The sequence below is a fragment of the Amaranthus tricolor genome, chromosome 17 (assembly GCF_026212465.1).
Source record: "Amaranthus tricolor cultivar Red isolate AtriRed21 chromosome 17, ASM2621246v1, whole genome shotgun sequence".
Lineage (NCBI taxonomy): Eukaryota > Viridiplantae > Streptophyta > Magnoliopsida > Caryophyllales > Amaranthaceae > Amaranthus > Amaranthus tricolor.
In genome coordinates, this window is record NC_080063.1 from 19,718,581 (window position 1) to 19,731,206 (window position 12,626).

General features: G+C 33.4%; 1 protein-coding gene across 2 annotated transcripts; it reads right to left on the bottom strand.

Annotated features, from left to right (window-relative positions):
• Positions 1 to 625: 625 nt before the first annotated feature.
• LOC130803898 (O-fucosyltransferase 27-like) lies at positions 626 to 9,220 on the bottom strand. 2 transcript variants are annotated; one of them, XM_057668125.1, is made up of 10 exons: positions 8,602 to 9,220; positions 7,364 to 7,451; positions 4,392 to 4,462; positions 4,201 to 4,289; positions 3,694 to 3,937; positions 3,154 to 3,266; positions 2,979 to 3,069; positions 2,750 to 2,878; positions 2,031 to 2,584; positions 626 to 1,732 (listed from the first exon to the last, which is right to left on the bottom strand). In XM_057668125.1, the coding sequence occupies exons 1-10, from the start codon at positions 8,839 to 8,841 to the stop codon at positions 1,288 to 1,290; spliced, it is 2,064 nt and encodes a 687-aa protein (XP_057524108.1). In that variant the 5' UTR covers positions 8,842 to 9,220; the 3' UTR covers positions 626 to 1,287. The 2 variants fall into 2 exon arrangements, with proteins under 2 accessions (XP_057524108.1, XP_057524110.1); XM_057668127.1 differs by having other exon boundaries at positions 628 to 1,732; positions 7,364 to 7,448.
• Positions 9,221 to 12,626: the final 3,406 nt, after the last annotated feature.

Here is a 12,626-nt window from a genome sequence, read left to right on the forward strand (position 1 = left end):
TTGTAACCTTCAACATTTTCTTCTTCTTGAAAGAACACCAAATTTGATTATGTTTATGATTTTTGAAAATGTTTTACAACTATGTCTCATTTATATAGAGAAACTATCTTGGGCATTAAGCTAAAAATGGGACCCATTTCTTTGATTTTTCACTAAAATAATGTTATAAACATAAGTTAATTTCATTTGTACATCATAGAGATAATTGGATGACTATGAACTTTTGACTTGTCTTTCTTACAAGTCTTACCAATCACAAACAATTCCTGTGATTTGTCTTTTTTTTCTTTAACTTTCCTCAATTGCACATCCATTCAACCAACCAGTTTGAAAGTTATGCGATCTTTGAAAATAATTAGTCTATAAGTCAAGCATTATGGTTCTATATGACAAACAACCATTATGGTTCTAATGGTTGATTTGACTAGCTAAATTACTGATTTGCTAGCTGTTAAACAAATTGTGATGAAGATGATAGGAAAAAAAGTTATCGGCTGAAATAGTGGGTCAAAAAAATAAAGACAATAAAAAAGCTATACACGTTTTTTTTTTGTTTTAACTTATAAGTTATTTACTAAACACTTAATAGTTGTTCAACCAGACAAAAGTCAACCAAAAAGTCATTTGTTAAACACACTTTAACATGTTTATTCCAATTCCAATCAACCTTTCATTTGTAGTAACAAATGGATTAAATTTGACTGATCCTTACTATATATATCATCTACAACTTTACATAAATATGAAGCACAAACAATTCAATGTGTTATGTTACTCTAATACTTTATAACAAACTAGTACAATCACATGAGTAATACCTACCATTTGAGGCATACGAGTCAAACATTGCGAGTAAAATAATGGAGAATTAGGTCTTGTCTTAATTCAAGCAACTACCATTTCCTTAGATAAGGTCTTTAGTTCGATTCTCACCTAATTATGCCCTCCTCACAGCCTACCTTGTAATAAAAAAAGATAAAATATCATCTACCATTTGCATTTGCTGAAATGGTAAATTGACACTGATCAAGTATCATCTACTATATTTCTCTATGTAAATGAAAACAAAAAATCTAATGTGGAGGGACTATAAAGATAAATTCATAGCCATTTTCAAACAATTATATGTGAAAAACAGCCAAATGCTTCTAACTAGACTTACTTGAGTTAATGCTGCTGGCCAAAGAATCGGAAAGATGCCAATCAATAGCAGAAGTACGAAAATTTTCCAACCTGTCCAATGTTTGTTTATGTACACGATCTCGAGGAAATGTGTTGTATATTTTGTCATCTGTCCCCATTTTCGAGCTCATCTTGATCCTCCAACCGTGTTTCTTCTTGGCTTCCGTTTCCTCCAATATCTACCCCTAGCTTTCCCGTTGCACGTACAAAAAATGACGATATAAAGCCATCATCGACATAAACTTCATCATCGGTTTCCTTTTCTTTTCGCCTCAAGTTTGTACTGACGCCCATCCAAGCAGGGCAGATTCTCCGAATTTTCAAAGCAGCTCGTGGGTTGAAATCGGTTGAAGGGCTGTTTTCTCCTCTTGAGCAAGAACACTCAGGAATGGGATGCGAGAGAAAGGAGAGCGGTTTGGACAAGTTGAATGCTTCCACAAGACCATCAAGCAATGTTTGTTTTAGATGCTTTCGTATTGATGAAAGCCATGTTCGGTTAGTTGGGTGCATGCTCTCTCGAAGATCGTCTATGAGTTTAGCTACTTCTTTTCTGCCGAAAATGAACAAAGAAAGATTTAAACACAAATCCAAGCAAAGCAAATGAACAAAGAGTGAATTGGACACGAAAGCATAGTGCAAAATACAAGGCTGCATTGTATTGAATCAGCCAAGTTGAAAAGGTTTCCAAATGCCGGTTCAAGGGATATATCGTGACCGTGATCACATTTTTGCACTATGCAATGAAAGCAAAGTTTATAGGATGTCATTTTTTGATAAAAGCACCACCAAGAACTATAACATGACAAATGTGAATTCACAAGCAAATGAGCATAGAAAGACGAGTTTACCGGTTTGGTCTAAATGTAATCGCGGCAGCAGATTGATACAGACGGTGACCCATAACCAAGCTTGCGAAATTCGGGCGTCCCTTGCCATCACGATCAAATCCCGGGATAAAAACATCAGCTTCCACACAAACAATATAATCAATGGCCTCCCAGAGCAACTTATGAGCATTAGTTCTGAGTTCCATCACGGTACTATCAGGTTCATTATCGCTCTCAGCTACCCAACCCCACCACCCTTCAATATTGTGCGGATATTTTGGCCGCGCAGGAGGGGGTGGTAACGGATGGGGCCTTGGACCGGCCTTTTGCCCCGCTTCTAGCTTACTTTCTTTTACTATTGCAAAGGGCACTCTAGATGGAGGGTTCACCGGATTTACCTCACGACCGTATAGCCTAGTAAGCTCATAATTAGTGCTAAGAGAAGTCCTATCAACTATGTTATCAAACATTGCATGCATCGGGATTAGTATTCTCTGGCCACCGAATATTTCTCCACCTGAGACATATATCAATGTGTCAGCCCGATATCCATAGGCACGAAGAATGAGACCAACCTGAAAGAACACAAAATGAAAACGGTGAGGAGTAGCGATAATTTGTCTAACGAACTAAAAAAAGAAAATATTGATTCAAAAGGTAAGTTATGAGAAAACGTTGTTTAGAATTTAGTTCAAAAAACATATTATCGCGAGATTGTTGACAAGCTTCCACTTTCTAACCTCTTCCGGCATGAGAGGACACGAACCATTGAGCCTTTGCTCAGCGGAATCCACTAAAAGTTTTCCTTTTATGATTCCTCGTTTTATCATCCATGACCTTTTGTGTTGAATAAGTTCCATATGCACATCCTTCATAAGTTTAAAAATTAGCTAGACATTAACCAATTGCTTAAACATGAAGGCAACTATCGAGCACAGTGCCATAATCCATGCTTTCCGGATACATTACCTGAAAAAGCTCCGCGCACCCATAGTATGCCAAAGCCTCTCTGGTCATCCCTGGTTCATATGCAATGAACGGCCTCCCAGGGAGTCGTAATCTGAAACAGAACAAAAATACACAGTCGATTATTTTAGAATAAAAGGAGTATTAAGAAACGAGGACATAAGTATAGGACTTAGACCTTCTCAAAATATTTGTGGCAAGCTCTTGGACTTCCTGACGGAACTGAAGGGCGTGAAAAGAAACCCTACATCTCAACCTCTGATACTCTTTAAGATCGGGAGGAAGGTTTGACTGCATTCGAAATAACGATATACTGATAATTAACTTAGAAAACAACAATAAAGTCGTCATACAAATGTAGACAACCCATATATCCGCGAAAAGAAAGTCAACAAACGAGAAGTACTTTCCAATATTTCCAAAATATCAGGACACGATACAACACTCCATCTCCCCAATAGAAAAATGGGTTTGGGGGGTCTGGATGTACGCAACTTACCCTTGTAAGTGATAACAAAGAGGTTGTTTTCATCTTACCCTTGGTAGCAAACATCATTTGCAACTTCCATACACAAGAAATGCACATGATTTGAATCATTCTAATATAGATCATCATAATCTTTAACCCGATCGAAATAAATTGAAAATGTGTACATAATAACTCGAGTGTGAATGAAATTATGCTGATACAACAGTAGCTTCTAGAACCGCCCATTACCTGCAAACAGCCACCATCAGAGACCACAAGTTCGACAACAGAGTGCTTCCTCAACATAGGCAAAACTTGATGCAAATAGAAATACGGAGATGCTGAACTTGGCACGCTATACAAAGGGACGGCCTTTTTCTTCCTTGCCTCCTTAATATTCTTAGGAAGAGTTCTAGTAATATTGACATCTTTGGCTAATGCTGCTATGAACTGATCTTCGTTGTATAAATAAGCAAAACTTTTAAACTCTGAGCTGCAAAGACCACTCATTCAAGTAAACCAAAAGTTTTCCATTAACTACGTTACTTTTGACCTATGTTAGATGGACTTGAGTATTGATGCCGGATACTAGTACGTGTCCAAGAGTCAAGTATGTCTATTTGCCATACCAATGTCCGAGCATCAAGGATCGGACACGGGTACGTGAAGCAAAATGAAGAGTCCAAGTAACAAAGCTTTTGCCAATAATAAAAAAATACAAGATGACAACAAAAGGTGGCAAGGGAAATAACCGACCTAATTCCCTTACTACTAGTGGTCGAGAGTATCTCGGGGATCACAAGAGTAGCATTGAGTAGCCGTGCTACAGCAACAACATCTGAGATCTGCACAACAATTAAATTCACAAAATGTTACATCCAATGCACTTTATTAACTTGGTATTTTACTCTATCTTTATAAGAAGAGACAATATATAGCATTCTTACTGCATTCCGAATCTCATGAAAACCCCCTCGAATCCGGACGAAAAGAAAGCCCGTGGATTGCAAATTGGGAGCTGTAACAAGTTAGGAAGACAGTACAAAGTCATGACGACATACTAAGTAAAAATCTACATGACCATTGTTCTAATGAGTAATGAGATCATATATGGAATCAATTCATCACCAAAACAAAATGTAGTGCATTTTCGAATCATTCTTCCTGAAACTGTGGGTCCTATTGACACCAAATATTTTTTACTCTTGAGGGAAAGGGTCAAGTTTTAGCCCATTTTTATTATTGGTATTAAATGACGAGAATGGAAATGAAATTTAATGTAACTTTGCTACAAAAACTACTTGACAAGGTTTATGATTATGGTTGTCCTCTAATCAGTGTTTTTCCTCACAAAACACATTCCAATAAATTACCATTTGGTTAGGTGGTAATGGAAAATCATGAAGAAAAGTTTCAGGGTGAGAGTTTCGTTATGTAAGTGATAAATCCATGGAGCCAAATTTTCTAAGGTAATGAATGAAACTTATAACCATATCTTTTAACTCATTTGCTTTGTTTCTAAAACTCTTTTCATTTTCAATTACCCATTTGAGACCTTATAAATCCATAAAAGACATGATCCTTCGAAAAATTAGGCAACAAGTAGTTCGATTTAGCTTTTGTTAGAATCAAATCTGAGTCATGATTCATTCAACTTGGGTCATATTTAAGTCAATGCCATTTTTAATCATGACAAATAAATTTAACAGCAGGTCTTGTATGAGATCGCCTCACTGTGAGGCGAGTCCATATAAAAGTTCCATTAGTAAAACAACTTGAAGAAATAAATAAATCAAAATTCACACTTGTAGAGAAAGCTTTTTTGTTAATAGTTTAGGTTTGACCCAGTTGAAGTCATCTCATGGTGAGACTGAAGAAATTCATAGTGTGGAATTCGACTTGGGTTTAATTTGGTGAATACTGGATTTGTATTAATTATTCAATAAGAAAAACACCTCTATTTATACATAATTTGATCATCTAATAAGGAAACCAAAATATTACGAAATATTAAAATTAAGGAAACTAAATCAGAATAAAATAAAATATTCTACTGATATTCTTCTTTCCTACACTCCCCTCAAGTTTGGTCTTGGGATCACCGATACCGAACTTGCCAAAAATATTCTTCAATGCTTTTGAGCCAATTGCCTGATTAGAAAATCCGCTAGTTGATCTTTTGATTTTACATAGGACATTTTGATAATTTTTATGGCTAATTTGTCATAATTGATTTTCAAATTTTTTAGTTTGGATAGGAAAACGGGTAAAGGATTTGAATGGGTTGAATGAAGAAAATTAGGGTTGAAAGAGGGTGAAAGACTTGAATGGGAAACGGACCCACTCAAGTGGACCCTTGGGTGACCAAGATGGGATCTCGAATTGTTGGTTTTGTTTCTCACCATGAGATCCGATTGTGGCCTTTGGGTTTTGTGTTTCTGAGATTGTGCTTGAATCGTGGTATTTGAGGTTGCTGATTTCTAGATTTAGGCCCTCTTGATCTAAATTCGGTTTCGAATCTTCTATTTTGGTTATTGATTTCTGATTTTAATTGTTGTTGATGAATTCTAATTTTCGGGTTCTTAGATTTAGGATGTTTGTTTTCAAGTTTTCTTGGTGAGAATGGCGAAATTAGTCATGCCACCGTTTCGGTGACTCACTGGAGCTTTTGAGGCAACTTTTTCGTTCTTGAACTCATCACTTCGCCGGAATGATGAACTTCCAAATTCTAAACCGGCTTTCTTCCCCTTTTTCGCTCCCCTTTTCCTCAGTGACGAGCCCAACAAAGGTGGAAATCCATGTCCACAATTCATAGGCACTTGTAGTATGGTCAAGGACAGCATTGGCAATGGTGGTGTCAAGGGTGTAAAGTATCCATGACATCACTTGTGCATCGTTTTGTTTCCATTGAGGATCTTTGTTTTCTGGAGGAGGCGGCAATGATATGATTGAGCCGCCACCGATCTGCTATTTCTTTTTTAATTTCATTACACCACTTGGTATAATTTGTAAAATTCAAATTTTCAGAAACATTTGTGTAAGTATGGATTTTTGGTTATATGTTTGGATACTTTGGGGATTTTTTGGTTATATGTTTGGATACTTTGGAACATTCGTTCCAAGGAAATCATCTTTTTTTCGGGTTTTACTTTTTCTGTTTTGATTTTGTTCTGGTTTTAGTTTGATTTTGATCTGGTTTTTTTTTGAATTTTGTTTGGTTTTGATTTTTCTTGTTAATGATGAATGCCGTGGCCGATCACTGGCCCCCGGAAAACACCATTGACTCTGATACCATGTAGAAATTCATAGTGCGCAATTCGATTTGGGTTTAATTTGGTGAATACTGGATTTGTATTAATCATTCAATAAGAGGAACACCTCTATTTATACATAATTTGATCATCTAGTAAGAAAACCAAAATATTACGAAATAGGAGTATTAAAATTAAGGAAACTAAAATAGAATAAAATAAAATATAAAATAAAATAGTCTACTGTTATTCTTCTTTCCTACAGAGAGTCAGAGACGGCCTCAATAAAGAATTAGTGTAAAGCGTAGTCTCATCATGTTTAGTTTAAGCAAAACATAATCATCTAGTTTCATAAAATTAATCATCTAGTTTAGTTAGTACTTAGTACACACGTCCTACACCATGAACAAAGACAATTACTTCTCTCCAAATTCCTAACCACATTTCTGACATCAAAAACCATAACCCTACAAAAGCCATGCATGCCACAATTACAACAACATAAACTAATCAATGAGGAAGATGGGTAATAGAGGAATAAAGCTCTTTGTAATAAAAGAAAGCACCTAACCCTTGTCTGATTTTTCAAAGGCCAATACTACATGAAGAACTGAACGCATAGAAATAGAATAGTAGTACCAAGTAAAAAGCAGAGAGAAATCACTTACCAGAATAGGGTCCTTGAGGATTGGCATGAGGATGCAAAGAACCCAACTCCCTAACTGGGCCCCATAGCCTTTTGTGCAGGGGACTCTGCTTTAACACCAAAAAAAAAAGGACAAACATGAAAAGCATTTATGATAATAGTAAGTTATAGTGGTGAATGGTGATATTTAAGAGAGGTGTCATCCGGGTTATCGGGTTGATTTCGGTTCAGGTGTTTCGGGTAGAGTTCTGTGTTCAGTTGATTTTTACATAATTGTAAATCTATTTTTAAGTCGGGCCAAATTGGGTTTGGTTATAAGGTTAGGTGAATATCGAATCTGTTTTGAATACGTCTCACTTATTCTATAGTGAAGTCTTTATTTTACCTCAATTACATGTGTTAAATCATCGAAACTGCGACATAGTTATCGTCTTATCAGCATTTTTCACACATTAATCAAATATGATAATGTACCTTCATCCAATATGAGCGCACCCGAATCCGAGTAACATTGATCACAATTCACAATATATACAATATTTTCCACAAAGATTGGAAATTTAAGGACAAATTTAAAGCACCCATGAAATCAAATACCCTTGGAAAATTAGATTGCTATATAGTATAAACAAATATTGAAGAAAGGGACCATCTAAAGATCCAATTATACAGGGACCCAACTTTAATGGCAAAAGATACCAAACATGAAAATGAAACTTCCTGCAAGTTGCTACAAAACCCAAAAACATTCACTAAAAGGGTTCACTTTAAGGTACTACTGTTATACATCATTACACTAATCCCATAACTCAACATAATGCTAATGAAAATAACACAATTAACCCCCAAAATCATCCATAATAAAAATAATTGGTCTTGATAGGGGCGAATTCTGTGGACCGAACATTCAGCTTTACATGTATACAAATATAGTTTGCCTGTCAATTTTTTAAAATTATGTAAAAAATAATGAGACATATGAACCGATTTTAAATCAACCCGAAACACATGATCTAAAATCAACTTGATGACTCGAATAAGCCCCTCTACATTACACATTTCAATATTAATAATTTTTAATCAAATGAACCGACCCGAGCTATGACCAAGGCAGACGCGAGTCTAAATTCCGCTCTTGGCCCACCCACATCAAATCAGAGACCCAAAAACAAGCATAACAGCAACAAAATATTAGCAAACCAGATTCAATTAAATAGTAAAAATTCATAAAATTGAAGAAGTAACAGATGAAAAACATACATTTCTGGGAAGATCTGAGCTTCTAAAGATGGGTTTCCAAGCAAAGATAGTAAATGAAGAAAGGGACTGAAAATCATAACCTCCATTATCAAAAGCATTGGTTTGTTTAAGAGTATATCTAGCAAGCAATAAAAGTGTAAAAAGAGAGAAAATTGTAAGAGAAAGAATCATAAGAAAACCACCCCATTTCATCTTTCCTTTTTTTCCTTCACTTTTTATTGCCACCCATCTCACTTTCATCTTCTTGATTACACTATTTTAGTCCCAAAAGATTGGATTTCACCAACATAATAAGACATAGATTTCTTTAATTACAAAAAATTATCATAATTAAGAAAAAAAAGGAAAATTGAAGTTTTTTATTTTCACAATAAGAAGAGAATGTTGATAATTTTTTCCTTAATTTCTCCCTCTAAAACATCTATGCAGTGTGACTAGATTTGTAGTACATCAACAAGATATTGTGTACTAAGTTTCAAAGGTTTTAGGTTAGTTTACAGATTTACAGAAGTTAGAAAAAGAAAAGAAAAGGAAAAGAAAAGGTGTTGGGGGGTTGGGAGAGTGAAGAGTCAAAAGGGTGATCAAGTGCAAATATTTCCCACGTGAGATTAGAATTGAGATGTCATGGTGGTGCTAATTTATTCCCTCCTATCCTTATAGAAATTTCTACCATAAAAATATTTGAAAACAAGTTAGTGTAATAAATATGAAAATCACAATTATTTCAAAAAACATATTTTAAAGTAGAAAACAGGTAGAAATCATAAATAATATGAAAATTATTAAATGGAGTTAATGGAAGATATATAGTTATTATAAGCATTATTAAAATATTAAAATATTTTCTAAAAAAATATTAAAATGAGGGTGTACAAGGTTAATTTTTTCCAAAATTTATGATATAAGTAGAAAGATTTTTTATGAAAACAATAAACAGAACAATCAAAATGACAAATGAAAACAACTTTAAGGATTGGAAGGAGTAATTTTTAGTAATTATTTTATTTATATTATTAGGGGTGTTTGATAAATGATTTTCTAGTTTGATAAATGATTTTCTAGTTTTTTTTTTAGTTAGTTTTGGTTTTTGAAGTTTTGATTTCAATAAAAAAATATATATTAAAACAATCACAAAACTCATATATAGTGTATTTTGGTTTAAAGAGTTGAATCAAATGATATATTTGAATAAATTAAAGAATATCAAAACGGGAGTATAATATCTTTTCTTTATTATAACATAAATTAGAGGATGGAGAGAGTTATTTGAGATTAGATATTTAACTAAATAAAAGTATTTTGTCTAACTGAGAGAACTTAATTCTCAATTTCTTATGTGCACATTATCTTAATATAATAAATTAAGTTTATATAAGACTTACTCTTAACATAAAATATAATTTGTAAAAATATTTTAAATCTCAATTGGGTGTGATGCTTGCTTTGTATAACATGCTAGACAACCGTCAGAGGAAGTCTTAGTTTATTTTAATTTTGTTTATTTTATTATTATTATTTTTGTGTTTTTATGGTGAGTTATAAATCTTATTGATTGAAAATTATTTCAATATATTAGTAATATGTCAATAAATATATTAAGTAAATTCCTTTTATTTTGCTGGGTTGTATAAATTTAAGAGTTTTTTTTATGTATTGTAAAGACTATTGCGTGCGTTGCTGGAGAGCATGCACATTGCACACTCTGGGTGGCTCCTTTTTGCATCTCTATATTATTGGAAAATAGAAAAGCAATAAAAATACAATTATCTAAACTTTTATTTTAAAAAATTTTTTAGAATAAATATCTAATAGGTTTATAAAAATGGATTATGTTTTAACTTATATCTGAATTTCAATACATTCCTCTATTAATAAAAAGATCTTATTATTTTTCTCGAGTTGGAGGACTTTTTTAATCGCGCTCTTTTTTATGGGTATGAGTTGCTGCCGTCCTTCTCTCCCCAGACCTTATCTAAAGTTTTTCTATTAGTGAAATATACTTGTTAGGATGATGATAATGATGATTTATATTAACAAATTTGTAAGTTATGCAACTTATAACTTAATATGATAATTAACCAATTATTTTATGAAGAGACCTCTATTAACGTAACAAACTGAACTTTGTTTCAACCAAATAAATGTCACAAGGCAGATTGTTATTGCATCTCAGAACTAGAATCTGTCTCAATTACTTCAATTTGTGTTTTAAATTCTAAAACACTTTAAACTATTTAGATGGCAGTAAAATTACTTATAAATAATAAAAAAGAATATTCAATAGTATAGTGTGAGGGTGTTTACTATAAAATATAGAGAGAAAAAAAAACTAAAAGTGGTAGAACTATATCTCAATATAAAAATAGGAAAAATATGTAAAAATAGATTAAAATAAAAAATAATACAACAAATTGAGAGTTGGATATATATTTGGCAAATGCTATAAATTAGGTGCAGAATTTGAAAATGAGCCACCCTTTTCCCCAATTGGATGCAGCTAAGATGTGGGTTGTAGGTGGAAAGTTAATGCAGGTACCATTGTGACTCACAAATCACAATATTGTTTTACCTTACAACACTATTTTTAACTAACTTTGGTCAATAATACATGCATGAAATCTCCTTATGCAGACTATCCAGTACCATATATAGCATATTTGAGCAACAATTTTCCATTTTTGTACATCTAAAGTTTTTCAGGAAAATCTCAGATAATAATATTTAATGAGTCGAAAACTTATCTCAGCATATGTATACAACCAAATAGTCTGCCATTTATCTATGTTGTACGTTACACATTCTGTTTAAAATTATTTTCTACCTATGAAAATGAAATCAATATCAATCAAGTTGTTTGTAGAACATATTGTATTATTATGCAACTTTAAAAAGATTTATCACTAGAAGTGTTCAATGAGTCAAGGTTCAACAAATAATAAATATTTTTAGCTTGAAATTTTTAAATTGTAGCTTATTAATGTAATGGAAACAAGGGTTTGAATTTTACTTTTCCATCTTCCTTATTTTGAGTTGTTGTTATGAGAATGTTTGGCTATGTAGTTGGAAACCTTTGGTGTTTGCAAAATGCTCTCCAACAATGTCATATACAACATGATATTGCTCCAATGTTGACTTTTACATAAGCGTAGTTTTAAAAGTCGAACATATACAACATTACATCACCAAAATACAATATTTTGCTATTGTTCATGATACAAAAATTAATTATGCTTTGGGGGTAAGGAAAGTTCCCGACAAGCAAAGAGAGAAAGAACTAATTCAATCTGTAGATTGCGAGAATCAAACTTTTATCACAAGAGTAAAAGGAAAAGTCTTTTAACAACGATTCTAAAGATAAAATGTGTTATTCAACTCTCCTAGGGACTTTCCCTAGATAAAAGGCATGTGGGTCCAACATGTACCCAAATCAAAATTAATAAAACTACTATATAACCATTTTTTGCCATAAAATCAGAGAGGATAATACAATATACAAATTCTGGGAAATAGCAGTGTACTGTATAGTTTAAGCAACCTTTGAGAGCATACTTCAGTGCCTTGCATGATGAATGTCACAAAGGAACAACAATAACTACAAATGAACACACAAACACACTAAAACTTCCATTTCTCCCAATGTATTTGCCTTCAATTGCCTCATAACGAAAGCTCGTTGCAGTTTTTGAGCTCATAAAACACATACAGAAAGCAATATGCAGTTTTTGAGCTCGTATAACACATAGAGAGCATATGTAGTTTTTGATCTCGTAAAACACAGAGATAGTGTACACAGTGGCGATACTTAGGTGGGGGGAGGGGGTGTCGCTTCTCCGAACTTTTTTTGACAATATAAAATATACATAATGACACCTTATAAATTCAAACTAGGTAAAAAGGGTTTTTCTTATGAGGGAGGGAAATCATCATGTAAGTAGCGAGAACCGAGAATCAAACCCTTTATCACAAGGGTAAAAAGGAAAGCCTTCAACCACTAGGTCAACTCATGGTTCTCAAAAGGGCTTGTT